The 14736-nt window shown below is 41.9% G+C and overlaps 1 protein-coding gene across 8 annotated transcripts in view; it reads left to right on the top strand.

The window, feature by feature from the left end:
- The window catches only part of pknox2 (pbx/knotted 1 homeobox 2), a 96920-nt gene extending 83999 nt beyond the window's left edge, over nucleotides 1-12921 (top strand). For 5 of the 8 annotated variants that reach the window (XM_035177703.1, XM_035177700.2, XM_047343633.1 and 2 more), the window contains 4 exons: nucleotides 88-207; nucleotides 323-399; nucleotides 983-1161; nucleotides 1929-3830. In XM_035177703.1, coding sequence (XP_035033594.1) covers nucleotides 88-207; nucleotides 323-399; nucleotides 983-1161; nucleotides 1929-2200 — 648 coding nt within the window. In that variant the 3' untranslated portion in view covers nucleotides 2201-3830. Of the gene's footprint in view, nucleotides 1-87; nucleotides 208-322; nucleotides 400-982; nucleotides 1162-1928; nucleotides 3831-4885; nucleotides 4920-6139; nucleotides 6622-6947; nucleotides 7141-9930; nucleotides 10074-10401; nucleotides 10617-11160 lie in introns of those variants that run through there. The other 3 variants (XM_035177699.2, XM_035177753.2, XM_035177752.2) reach the window with 3 other exon arrangements.
- The last annotated feature ends 1815 nt before the right edge of the window (nucleotides 12922-14736 follow it).

Raw genomic sequence — 14736 nt, 5'->3', positions numbered from 1 at the left:
TTCTGTGGCAACAATAACTAAGCCGCGGCATCCGCTCCTTTCTGCTTTTCTTTTCTTCCCGTCTCCCCCCTTCCTTGTGTTGTAAAGTTAAACGTGGACCTATCGTCCCTGTTGGACAGCGAAGACAAGAAGTCCAAGAATAAGAGGGGGGTCCTGCCCAAACACGCCACCAATATCATGAGGTCCTGGCTCTTTCAGCATCTCATGGTGAGGCAGAGTCTGTGTGTGTGTGTGTGTGTGTGTGTGTGTGTGTGTGTGTGTGTGTGTGTGTGTGTTTGCATTATTCTGAAAAGACTGAGACGCTGTTTCTCCTTCCTTCCAGCACCCATACCCGACAGAAGATGAGAAAAGGCAGATTGCTGCACAAACAAATCTAACCCTTCTGCAAGTGAACAACTGGTAAGGCTCTGAACGTTAGCGTCATCACAGCCATGACAAAACGACACCAATTTATGCCACTGCAGTGGAAATATGAGTGGTTGCTTTGCTTAAATTGAACCTTTGATATAATGGAGCACCTCAGCACATTGCTGGCTCTGTGGCGCCATCTTCTGGTCATATATCTCTAGTACACCAAATTTGTTTTCGAAATACAAAAATAGTTTGAATTGTACCTTTGGATAACAGTCAAATAAGCAGAGTTTGCTACTTTATACTAAAAACCTTCTGTATTTAGTGGGAGTAAATATTAAATTATACAAAACAAATTGTATTTTATGTATAGGGATTGTATATAAAGAAACCAGGCCCAACCTCAGACGCCAGCCTGATGAAGACAAGATATCCACAGATTTAATGAATGATTTTGGATGGACTTGCATTAAAGCTCCCACTGGTCTGAAAACTGCTGTGTGTGCATTCTTTAAGATAGAACAATATTTGCATTCGGTCTTTCCTCAAGTGTTCTATGCTGTTCCAACATGCTTTTACCTTTTACTCAACTAATAATCTATATTAATCCATGTCTTTATCTATGATCTAGGTTTATCAACGCTCGCCGTCGCATCCTCCAGCCCATGCTGGACGCCAGTAACCCAGACCCTTCTCCTAAAGCGAAGAAGATGAAGTCCCAGCACCGTCCCACTCAGCGCTTCTGGCCTGACTCCATTGTGGCTGGAGTTCTGCAGACGCACAGATCTCAATCAGGAAACAACTCAGACAGTATGCCAACATTTTTTTTACTTGTCATTTATACACATGGATAAATGATTGAGGATTTTATCTTGTATGTCTACATCTGAACCACTAGGTGCCACTGTTGTCACTTCCCTGTTATGTGAGAAGGCAAAAGTCAAGAACAAAGAGAATCACACTATTAAAAAAAACAAGCATTTGTCCTACATGAATCCTGAGCCATGTCTGAGCCTGTGTTGAAAACTGTGTGGATTCCAACTCTGTTGAGTTAGAAAAAAGCAATAGCGGTAAATAGCATCACCCATGGCAACAGACTCTCGTTTTTCATGTCAAGGCCCAGAGAAGAATATAGATTTTAGTTGCTGGGTGTAATTTATTATCTGCTGTCTGTGCTGTAGCTGTTTCAGTAATGTGGAGAAGCAAAGCTTTCTCCAAACCAAATTACTTCACTGTCATAAATTTAACTGAACCAATTTATGAGCATATTTGTGGTAAACTTTAAATGAAAGCTCTGCTTCTAGGTAATAATAAACCGCATATCATTTATAGTCAAGTTGTTTATTCAGTGTAAGAAATTTAAAATACAAATTTTCCAGTCACGTACGCTCATATGATAAAATACCTCCGGTGAAACTTATAGTAAAATTAAATATGTCTCCATTTTACTGTCACAAGTCTTTATTTAGTAATCAGAATGGGGCCATATTAAGTCATATGGCAACACATAGAATGGATTTATGTTTATCACCCCGTCCTAACCCCCCCACCTCCTCTCTTCTCCTGCCTCCCCTCAGACCCGCTGAGTCTGGACAGCCTCCAGTCCCTGTCCTCAGACTCAGCCACCCTGGCCATGCAGCAAGCCATGCTTGGAGCTGACGACTCCATGGACGGCACCGAAGAGGATGAAGAGGAGGAGGAGGAAGAGGAGGAGGAGGAGGAGGAAGGAATGGAGGAGGAAGAAGAGGAGGAGGATGGGGAGGAAGAAAACGATAGGGGGAGGCCAATGTCCGGCGGAGGACGGGCGAGGAGAGATCTGAGCATGGAGCACAGAGAGGAACTGGAGTAGAGGATCAGGGACAGAGACAACGTGAATTTTGGCCACAGTTGTCTACTTAACACAGTCTCATTCAAACTCAGACTAGGAAGACTCTAATGCTTATTGACACACGAGAGGATTTAAGGGCGTAACATGTTTTCTCCTCTTTCGTCAGAGACTCTTGCGCAGAGCCTAATCAGACACAATGACCATGATCATGATTATAGAGAATGAATATTAGTTCAATGATTAATATGTGTTGTTTCATTTTAGGACCATATGTTCTTATGCAGAAGGTTTGGATTGTTGCACATTTTTTACTCGACAGCTTCAGTTATTTATGGAAGGAAATGACAGAGAGACTGTCAGTTTGAAATTGAAGATATTTTTACCCGTTTTACTGTCCCGGTTAAAAAGTTTGATGCGTTGAGTGAAACGTGACATTTAGCAACAAAAATGCATCAACAGAAAAATCTTCATTGACTGTGTGTTTAAACTATTACTTAACTGAATGGGAAAATAGTCCACAACTGAACTTTGCAGTTCATGTGTCATTTCACTTCCTAAAATAAAAGTGAGGCAGAAGAGGAACATTTGAAAAAAAGAAGATGTATTACAGGAGTGCAAATATCCACAGAAATGACTGTGTATGGGACATCATTAGATCATTCACGCCTTTTAAGTGACTCATAGGTTCTCAGGTTGAACAACACTCATCCGACATATTTCTTCCTCCCTCATGAGGAAACACTTGACTCATCGCCCCAGCAAATCTTTTTCGGGCAGGACTTTTGAAACAATCTTTATTTTTGTCTTCTAACAAGTGCAAAAAAAAAAGAAACCTGTAGTAAACCAGTGTATTCTGACTGCACATGTAGTATGTATATTGGATTTTTCATATGTTTGCATTCTGCTGTTGAAGGTTTGCATATTTATTCTGTTTTTTTCCTGCGTGGCCTCAGACGGAAGCTAAAGGAACAACATGACAACGACAGTTTCTTCAGCGCACACTGTAGGTTTTTGCAAACTTAAAAAAAAAATCTTAGTGGCCGTGCACATACTCGACTTCAACCATTAACTGTCAGAATTGCTTGTGTACGTTCTGTGACCCCGGGCGATTCCGTCACAAAATAAGAGCATGACAAGCCCAGCCAGTCACCACAAGACTGTCTCTGCCGCATCTCATCAGCAAGAGGAATCACGCTAAGATCGCCAATGACTTTTGATCCCTGACAGACAGCGCCAGCGTCGTTTACTGACTTTTTAACAGAAGAAGACGAGAAAGAGAAATTAAAAAGAAAAAAAACAACAACTGAGTTGTAACATCTCTTTCAATTTTATGTGAAGGATTTTGAAGAAACTGTGAAACAATTTCAGCTCTTTGTTTTGTACTAAAACACAAAAATGGAGTCACTCGTTTCTAATGTGAAGATGTCTAGAGAAACAAAATCATGTTATATTGAATGTTCTGATTGTTCATTGTGAAGTATGTTGCTCATTGATGTTCCTTTCTCGGTTGCTTTTTTAAAAATGGATCTTCCAGAACAAGTGACAGACAATAGGAAATATTTCTATTTCATTTGTAAACTTTGTTGTCATAATCTATTGTGTTTCAATAGACCAATTTTAATAATTAAACATGTAAAGGTACTGATTTTGACTTCTGAACATTCTACATATGTTACGTCTCACAAACAGCAAATACGCAGTTTGATTCACGAGAGTAGAGAAGAATGCAGCAAAACAATAAAAGCCCAAACTTTTCTCTGCTACACATACCTTAGTGTGTATGTGTGTGACACTTCTGAACCCTCTCATGTCCTAATTTATTCTAACACATTTCCAGATTACAGAGTTCCCTCTCTAAATATTGGTTTAACATCCCACATTTTCCTGTCACATGGCTCCTCTCCCACCCACTGGTTATCACTCTATCCTGTGATTTAACTCGGTGGAAGACGCCCACCCAAACGCTCTTCCACCTTTTCAGTCGACTGCCACAAAAGAACCCAGCAGAGCTCCTGACCGCGGGGGTTTCCTCTTTTGAAATGTGGATTCTTGCTCCCGCAGAATAAATGTTAATCACTGCTGTGGGTGTTTGCTGCACATGCCACATTGTATTGTTTCTGCGCAGCTTGTACGCTTGTATGTAATTGCAGCCTTGCGTTGCTTTCTGCCCTGCCCTGCCATCCCCACCCCCACCCCTTCGCTGAAAAGGTCAAACTTTAATTTGCGTATAAAATATCTGCTCCTTTGCTCTCCCTCCAGCCACAATTTCTGGTCGGAGGAGGAATTTGAAGCGCAGTGGCCATGCACATCCTCAAATTAGGTATTAGGTGTATGTAGGCAACATGTGATTAGACGGTTAGAGACTTGTTAACACCATGAAGAGGCACTGCTCAAAGCTCCTAAGTTTTCCTACATGGGAGGAGATTCAGCCATATTTAGAGAAGTGAGATTATGGGCAAGACAACTTCTTCTGTAATTATTACTGGACTTAATGTGGAACAGGTCAGATGTGCAGAGCAGCCAGTGGCCCCAGCTGACCAGTACAACACCATGTTGGAGAGGCAGTGGTATAAATGTAAATATGATAATCTATTCCATACAGTAGCTAAGGTGGGTGTTAATTTATCATGGGATGGCATTAGCTACAGCAGGAGTGCTGCTCATGAATCATTTACCATTGTATTTTTTTTTATTATTAATACAGAGTCAGGTTGTTGCTGTATACCATGGTTCGCTTCAAGCCAGCAGGGGTCAAAGTTCATGAATATAACACGTCAGAATGCAGAGATAGACAGCTGCATTAAATCTTTCAAAATATGACATAGTGTAATATAAGCAAAGCATGGAGCGTGGTGTCCATGGTCAGGGCATCACAGAAGAAGCACCTTCACCCTCCACAATGCTGCTAGGACAATGTGAACGAATGAAAACTAAGGATTAACACACACTAAGCTGTAAAAAGGCCACTGTAAACCAGCCTGAAAACAGCTTTGGTTCAACTGAGGCAGATACAAAATTGGTAAAGGTTGGTAGCGACTGCAGTCATGGTAAAAGAGGTTTTGTGGCGTCTACCTACTGAGTCGACAAATGTCTGTCCATATGTCTCTCTGTCAGTCTCTCTGTATGTGGAACACACATCTTGCAAATCGAATTTGGTACAATTAGTACACATGGCACATTCAATATTAATAAGAATTTAATTAACAGGCGACCAGCGCTCTGTTAGCAGTCAGTGGGTACAGTCAGTCTTTGGACTGAGTTAAACATGTCTTCTTCTACGTCTTTGGATAAACATCAGGAGTCTGCAACTGGGTCAAACCGTGGGTCAGAAGCACCACCAGATCATTTTATTTTTTGATTATTTTAATGTCATCATATCATCGGCTGACACAGACATTCACAGCTGTCACGGGTGCTGATCTCTGCCATGGCTAAAAGCAATTTGTCTGCAAAGCAAAAGAACAGTGTTTGAAAATTTAAGATTATGTCAGTAAGTAAATGATTCAAAGTTATATATGAGCCACACACGTAATAAAACAAATTCATTTTCATTTCTATCAAAAACATTGACTATAACATCGGAGCAAGAAACTAAATTAGGTTGATCATGGACACACAACGGCTTTAATGCAGATAAACCAGGTTGGATCAACACAAACTGACTCTGCACAATAGACTGTTTATAAATAGCTCTGCACACAACGTTCAGCACACAAACAATAAGAAAGTGACAGTATATTGTTGAACTGTTTGAGGAGGACTCACTAATGACAAGTAATAATTCTATAGCTCCAGCGCTTTACCACAGGCCAAGCAGACCGCCCATTCCAAACAAGCAGGTTTAAAACGGGCACTGCACTAGTCTCCTTAATTTATAACATTAAATATAATTTCATGGGATGCCTTGCATTTGTCTGATAGTATAGAATAGAATCTGAGAGAGTTCTTCCTATTCCGTCCTGTTTGTCAGGTTTTTCTCTCGAACACATTCAACTGCAGGGGTCAGACACATGTTGTACAGCACAGTGTTTAGCAGCAGCTCTGGGGCTGAAGTGAAGTATAAATAGCTGCAGAATGACAGAGGCTGAAAAAGCCACTGGCGATGGTTTGCTTGTTTGAAGTGGGCCACTGCCATCGTGCTTCACAACATGGATACACCAAAGAAACACACACATGCATACACACACCCACAACTGCACGGCCTAGTGTTGAGTACTGGAGGTCTGCTGCAGTCAGTGCCATCTGGGCGCCTACATGGTCCCAGATGTCTTCTCTGTAATTATAGCCAGGCTCGGCTCGGCCTGGTCCAGCCCAGATCCAACCTCTCATTTACTGCAGCCCTCCCTGAATACTTAAGAAGCTTTCCAACACTGTGCAGGCCTTTACCGGAATTCTGTGGATCTGAAACTCATTTTCTATTAGAGAAAGCTGGAATACTTCAGGTAAGGTGCTTATCATAAGCTGCAAATATTTATTCAATAATGTTATTTATATTACTGATCAAACTTCTTCTTAATTGGAACAGCAGGTCACTGCATTAAAGGGTTGTTTTTAGTTTTTTTTACTGTGTATTTATAGGCATTTATGCTTTATTTTATATCACATAGAGTGAGGTCTGACAGGGGAGATTAGAAAGAGAAAGGTAAAGCATCGACATGTGACAAAAGTCATGAGTCTGATTGTATTTACAGCGCTGAGAGCACACGATTTCTTCTGTTTCTACTGGACTGTGTCAGAAAAATAAACCTTTTTTCTTTTCACGGGCCAGGTTTTCAAAATGTCCATCGCCCAGGCGGCGGCCAAGGCCATGCTATCTGATGCCCTGCTCCAGCACGGCTCTGAGATAAACCGGATCAGCCACCTGGAGCTGGAGCTTCCTCTGGACAAGGTCATTAAATTTGTGTCTGTCGGCCTTCCACTGATGCTGGTGTGCATGGCGTTCGCCCGCGAGATCTCCCTGGGTGAGCAACTCCCTGTCTCCATCCTGTTTTTTAGACTGTGTTCGGACCTTTGTTTTGTTTTTTGCCCCTAATTATCCCCTATATTCATGAGAGCTTATTTTTTATTCCGCACTTGTGCTTTGTGGTCGTTCTGCATTGTCCTATGTATAGTAATCGTGTCCTGCTTGTCCTTGAATCACTTAGTATTTATTTTTCTAAACTGTACTGAGTTCAGCTTGTGATGAGGAGGGATATCACACATGCTAATATACCCATACCACCACCGTGCTGCGGGGTATCTTATTCAAAGTGAACTGAAAGGTCCAGAAAAACATCAGGAACCAAAGAAGGAAAACTCAGATTTAATGTGTTTGATTTCAGATCAGAGTCAAAAGTCCTGGCTCGTGTTCATGTCTGTGCTCTAAAACAGCAGGTTTGCTATTTTTATCTTTGCACGCAGACACATCTCATCCTTTAAAAGTCCAACCTTAAGACAATTAAATATTAAGAGCAACAACAATGAGAAGCAAAGACCTTCACAACACAACAGAGTGGCAATTATGATGCAGTATGGCAACATGGAAAATACTGAAAACACAAAATCTCAATTGGCTTGAGACTCCATTCAGCCGTTTATTTATTGTTTTGCTGCCTGAACAGATTTAAAGCCTAGAGGAAAAAAACTTTTTTGAATGGGATTCTGTGTTTCTACATGAAACAACCCTTGCAGGCCGTCTGCCCATGGTCATTCAAATAACACAAAAAGCTCAACTGAAAGCCAAAAGGAGTCTGTTACAAAGGAGGAGGCTGACTCCTTTGACTTTACAACAAATGTCATTTCTCCAAGGCTGGTCTGCAATCAGCCCTGATGCTCCTGATGCTAATTGCCATGCGGGATGATTGAGAGCAGCGTTCACTAACGCTGGCACGCTGTAATTACAAGGAGAAGTTCTTCCGTGGCGGCTCCCCTCTATTTCAGTCAAATAAGAGGATATGTTGATTAACCGTGGTGGGTGGGGGTAGAACATGTCATGGTGCTGAGGTACGCGGCTCCACTGATGGAACTTGGCTGCCTATCTGTCGGCTTGTCAGTTGCACAACGGTGCTTGATTGCGCTGCTGTCTGGAGTCGGGTTTACTTGCACCTGGACTCTCAGCCAATAATTCTTGTACGAAGCACAAATGAGGGGATGATCTTCCAGTGTTGACTGGGGAGTGTGAGCAGGAGATAGGAGCAGTGGCAGAAATATTACGCCCCGCTCGCTTTGCCAAATGGTTCACTGGGGCTGGGAGCGGAGGGGGAGAATATTTCACACGATTTAATGAAAAGGTGTGTGCTGTCGTTTCTTTCTTTTTTATATATATAATTTGGGATGACTTGTAAACACGTGCGCCCACACGTGCTCTCACAAGCAATCTGGAAAAATACATTTCCATAGTTAGCTGCATGAGAACATACAGTGGCGTCAGTTTTTATTACAGCTCTCACCATCAGTTATTTCTCAGCAAGTGTAGCTCCTGTTATTGTGGTGTACAACAAAATGAAAGACTAAACTCTTGGGAGGAACTAAAAACACAAGACAATTCAGTAACGTGATTTTCTCTTGGCTCATTCTCTAGGCACACACAAATAGTTTATAGCTTCTGTAAATTTGTTTTGAAATGTTTTCAGTATTCTGTTAAGTATTAACATTTCATTTTGACAATTGAAAGCAAACGATATGAATCGCTCCACCGTGGTGCCTTATGGTTTGTAAGGCCTCGTAGCTTTCAGGACATTTGTAATACTGCGACATTATTTCATTAAGTGGCTGCGAGTAATCGATAATGATAAACCACCTCTGTTTTGACCATTTGTTTAGCATCTGTCCTCTGCCTTGTCCTCACCATGTTAGCCTATAATACAATCTGGTTCTATCAGAGGGTCAGTACATGTGATTGATGACCTCAAATGTGTTTGTAGAGTCCATTTTGAATGTCTGGCACACAGAATAATGTTCAATAATCAAATCAAATGCATCCAACACACACGAAGGCCAATTTCCATGTATTGATTCTTACAGTTCTTTTTTTCATAACATGTTTCTTACCATGTTCATAATGATGACACAAAATTAAGTATTAAATGTTACTTCAGCTTACATAACTAGATGTTAGGTGATACTATCAATATATAAAAATGTGGCTGAATAATTAAACTCACATACATGGACATGGACATGGACCATGTAACGGCTGCCTATATTGAGGTAGACTGGCACAAGTAATTCCTCACTAACCGTAAATTAGTGGCAGTATGTTTGTACTTCGAGGGAGCAGGGCAGATGTGGAAGGCACTCGTAAAAAATAGAAACTCCATGTTTCTCTGGTGAGGCTGTGCAGAAGGAGGGGCACACCCTTCCGAGCTCTATGTTTAAGGGTGGAGAACCATTGGGAAATGACAGATGGGTGCGGCACACAGATTCAAGTGGTCAGACTATATGTGGTAATGTCAAGGTGAACTAAATATAAGGTGGAGGAGCCCACTTTTGGAGTCGCCCCGGGTATTTGAAATGCCAGGCTGCCATTTGCAAACATAGGATTTCTCCAGCGCAAGTCTGATGCAACAAAAGGAAAAGGGCACATGTACATGTCTGACCGTGGACCTCCAAGTACTGAGCACTTTGTGTGCATGTGTGAATGTGTGTGAGCTATCAAGAGCTTAGACATTGTTTATAGGCACATTGATAAAGCAGGATCAAAGCAGGCTGCAGAAACTGATTCACCCGTATGAGCAGATTATGTTACAGATCAACATATGTTTATTCTGCAGGGCCCCAGATCAGCTGTTTCCCTCCCAGCAATTTCACCATCAAGCAGGCCAGCTACGTCGACACGTACTGCTGGGACTCTCTCATGCATCATGAGTTTGACAGTGAAGGGAACTTCGAGGAGCGCTCTCTCTGGGTTCACAAAGTAAGTTAGGAGATTTCGATCCTCCTTCTCTCGACTTGATATTCTCAACTACAACTACTTTGTCAGATTGACAAATACAGAAATATTATTATGCTGTTGAAAATGTGAGGGGCCTTTAATTAGAAGCTGAGGATCACACACACACACACACACACACACACACACACACACATTATAACTCTGAATCAGGACTTTTGTTAATTCATTTGTAATGGTGGCTTGTGGAGCCACTGTTTGTGTGACTCAGCTTATTCTCCTCCACTTTGTCTTTTCTTTCTCTCCATCTGCATCTACTCTCCATCACCCTTTTCTCTCTTTGTCCGACCAGATGTTCCCTTACTCCCTTATGGCCATGGCGGTGCTGATGTACCTGCCAGCCCTGATCTGGCGCCAGCTCGTCATGCCCACACTGAGCTCAGACCTGCTCTTCATAATTGACGAACTAGACAAGTCATACAACCGTTCGATCCGACTGGCCCAGAGCATTCTAGATATGCGGCAGAACACCAAGAACCCCCTCACATTTCAGGCTGAGCTGAAGAGGTAAGAGGCTGCTGACTCTTGGCTTCTAGCATGAATATTCATTGCGCTAGACTTTATATCTGTTCCAAATTAAATGCTACACATTTACCCATTTTTATGTTTATGTTTTCAAAAGCCTAATCCTACGAGTGCTGATTCGCCCCCAAACAAGAATATGCCTCGTTTAATGATTCCCATAGTGAAACTGGGTCATTGCAGTAGTAAATAACTATGATCTGTTAGTAAGAAATGTTGCCCAAAGATCACAGATGAGAATTTATGCTGTCGGTTTAAATCTGCTGATAAACTGGGATATGTGGTCTGGGAAAGTGACGGGTATTGTTTTCCTCTCCCTTTGCAACTCCCTTTGATATATTCTTCTCAGGGTTTTTAAAATCAAAGTGTGTCAGTGAAGGATTGTTGTGGGTGCTGTGGTGTGCAGCTCGTAGCAGCCACAAGTAGAACGCTGCTGTGGGGTTGGGAGGCCCCCAGTTGGAAATGTGTGAAGTTGTATGAACATGAAAGAGAACATGGTGCTGAGTTTCCTCTCCTTGTCCGATTGCAGGGCCAAGAAGAAGCGATACTTTGAGTACCCTCTACTGGAGAGATACATGCAGTGCAAGCAAAACTCCTACTTCCTCGTTAGCATGCTCTTCTTGCGGGGCTTCCTCCTCCTGACCTTCATGACTGCTGCCTGTCTCTACTTGGCCTACTTCCACCTCTCCGCCTTCCTGCAGGACGAGTTCAGCTGCTTTGTCCGCACAGGCATGCTGCGTGACCAGAACTGGGTTCCGGAGCTGGTTCAGTGTAAAATGATTGGCCAGCTGGTCTTTCAGGTGATAAGTGTGGCCAATGGCGCAATTTACGTCCTGTTGGCTCCCATTGTTCTTTTCAGCTTGATCCGGCTCTTTGTTTGGGACACCACCTTCATGTCCGTCTATGAGGTGCTCCCAGCTCTGGATCTCAACCGCCGCCGGCTTGGCTGCCCACTGAATGACCTCAATGTCCTTATGCTGTTCCTGCGTGCCAACGTAACACACTTGAAGTCATACGGAAAAGTGAGGGCATTGTGTTCACTGGCGCCGCCACAGGTGGGCAACACCACCGCAGGGCAAGGCTTAAATGCGATGTTAACCCAAGAAGAGATAGAGGAGCGTGAAGAGGCTGCGATGGAGCTGGCAGAGGAGGTAGAGGAGGCCAAGGAGGAGGGGAAACTCAACTTAGTGGATATCATGACTATTCTGGGAGCAGCACAAGGACGAGTGGTAAACTGCAGCGAGAAGAGGCCTCTCGTGGAGGAGAATATGAGTCTGGGTACCGTAACATTCATCTACACACTCAAACGCATTCTGCTAGTGGCTATTTTTGTCTTCATCATCTGGGATGTACAGAAAATTATTAAGTGACCTCCAGAATACAGATACAGGCTTAGAAAGTGAATAAAAAGTGCTTTGAATATAACTGAATGCAGAATAATTTCATATCCATGTGGATCTGTGGAAACAGTTGGAAATGTAGGCAGTGAATCAAAATACAACTGCTTGGTTAAATTGTTTATCCATATTGTTTATAACTGTTTTGCTTTTGTTCTTTCTTTTTCAAATTAAACTGAATCACCTATATTTCTAAAAGAGTCTTTTAAAACCACTGGCTGACATAGAAGAGATAGATCTGTGGTACTTCCGAGCCCTAACTGCCCTCTCTGTCTCTTCACAGAGCCAAACCACCAGGGGTACCATGAGTTGAAGGAGACAGCACCATTTAGTCATTACTAGGCCTCCTTTGGACTGAATCAATGTGATAACAGTGAGGGGGGGTTGGCAGACAGTAGATTTTCCAGAGTACTGTACACAAAGACTGCTGACACCATTCATGGGTTTTTGCCGTCTGGAGACAAAAAAAAGCCTCTTTTAGAATTACAGGGCAAATAGTTCTGGCTGGAAATGTCAGTGGATTTGTCATTTTTAAGCAGCTGCAGATCTGTAGCTGCCACAGACATTTCCTTCTGTCTGGATTTTAAGAAGCCAAGGAAGCATGCAAGTGAAAGTGACTATTATCATCATAGTGCAAGAAGACAGGCTGGGCAACCTCAACTAAGACTGACCACACAGTAACTAACTATATTTCACCATGACTTGCGTATCATGTGCATCTGTAAGTAATGGTGTGCTCTGAAAATATACATATACAGAATTTTTTTCTATCAGCTGTAACATCCTGCAACTTTTATTTAATGAACTCAAGGTAAAATTAATGAATATTGTAATTAACATACTCACTTTTTGCTTCCTTGTATTTTTATTTACTTTTATATAAGATGAAAAGAATCTTTATATATTATTTGTACTTCTGAATAAATAAAGGTGTAATTACTGTTGTGTCCTTGGTCGTTACGTCGAAGTTTTCTCCAAAATGTGTGAATTACATTTTCAAAGTAAAATTGTTGTCAAACAAGTTTCCAGTGCAGTACATCAGAAAGTCAAACTGAACGAACCATTTAAATACAGCCGAGAGCCACTTGTCTTTTTAGTGCCTTTATTTTTAGTACTTGGTACATAATTTCAGAGTTGGGTGGACGGAGCAGTGTCTGAGTGTAGACGTGTCACATACAAAAGGTAAAACCACGTAGACATTCTCTCATCAAGGCCATAATCAATGACTCTGAGTTTTGAGTTGTTGGTAAAACTGTTTTCAGAAGTAATTGTTGGCATCACAGTCATAAATGCACAAATGAAATGCACAGTGTGTGAACATATGTTAGTATTTTGACACAGTTATTACATGACTGTCAGTTGTTTTCATTGAAAGTGTTTGCAATTCAGATCTAACATTAATTATCCGTTCTAAACCTGCCTGTTTTCTTGGCCAAGTGTGAAGCTAATAAAATTGGAAATGGCCGCACACACACAGAGAGACAGAGATTTCTGGAATTAGTATCAAATCAAGTTTACTTCTAAAGCACATATAAAAAAGGGGGACCAAAGTGCTGTACAATTAAATAACAATAGAATAGGAGAAGAACCTCAACAAACTCAAAGAATGTTATATAGTAGATAGATTAACCAGGGAATATTACAACCATCCAATAGGTAGTAAGCATGTGTGAGTACTTCAGAGCAACCGGAAGCCCTCTGAGATGGACACAAATTGGAGACACACTGCCTCCTTTACATGAACCGACCATGGCAGAAAATATATTTAACAAATGGTTGAGTCACCATGTCTGACTCTTCTACTGAATAACAAGAATTACTGCTGTGCAACGATACTGTACAGCATGCAATTATTTTGATGTAGTCAGAGACACAAAGGCAGGCTGCTTTCCTGGCGGTTAAGAGGAGCCACTGGTGTACAACAAAAAGCAATGTGGATCTGAGACTTCTAATGAACCCTTTGGAAGTCCAGTTACAAAGGATGTGTGAGAGTTTTGCAGAATTTCATGTCACTCCAAAAACTTAATGAAGTGTGTTTTATCATGGAAACAGGACGTCACGGGCAAATTACCACTTTATAGTGAAGCCATTTCAGCCTTTAGGATATTCTCTATGCCAAAATAATGGTGAGGCTTTTCATGCTGCTGTAAAACTTTACAGAATATCTGATGATTTTTCTTGTCAACAACAGTCATGCATGCATGATCCCATCCTCTCTCATCCATCTGGCACAGAGTGAGAAAACAGTAGACAGATGGTGATCATGAATGTTTTTAACTGCATATTCTCAATGGAAGAGAGTTTAACACAAAGACAAACACAGGAGTATCTGCTGCCTGTGACAATGCAGTCGTTGTCTTGGCTGCAGCTGACCAGCTCAGGCCACTTGAGGGCATCATTGAGTCGTGATGAAACCATACTGCCTGCCGTGTTTTGATAGCAATGTATTAATTTAGGGCTGCATCACAAGTGGGGTCACTGTTGGTATTTATAATTCCTGTAATCAAAACAAAAGAGAATGCAGTCTCATTGAAATCAGCCTTATCAGGTCTTCACCAGGTCCAGACTCCTCTGCCAGAGTCTGTTAAAGCGTCTGTGCAGCAGCCAATTTCCCAGAGTCAGTATGTGTATGGAGGCTGCTGCCGCTGCTACTGCTGCTGTGATTGGAGCACTGCCTTTTGGAATCAAGGAGCTGCTGGCGATCTTCA

The sequence above is a fragment of the Hippoglossus stenolepis genome, chromosome 15 (genome assembly GCF_022539355.2).
Source record: "Hippoglossus stenolepis isolate QCI-W04-F060 chromosome 15, HSTE1.2, whole genome shotgun sequence".
NCBI classification, from domain to species: domain Eukaryota; kingdom Metazoa; phylum Chordata; class Actinopteri; order Pleuronectiformes; family Pleuronectidae; genus Hippoglossus; species Hippoglossus stenolepis.
Note: the sequence above shows the minus strand (reverse complement) of the source record. Positions and strands in the feature narration are given on the sequence as shown.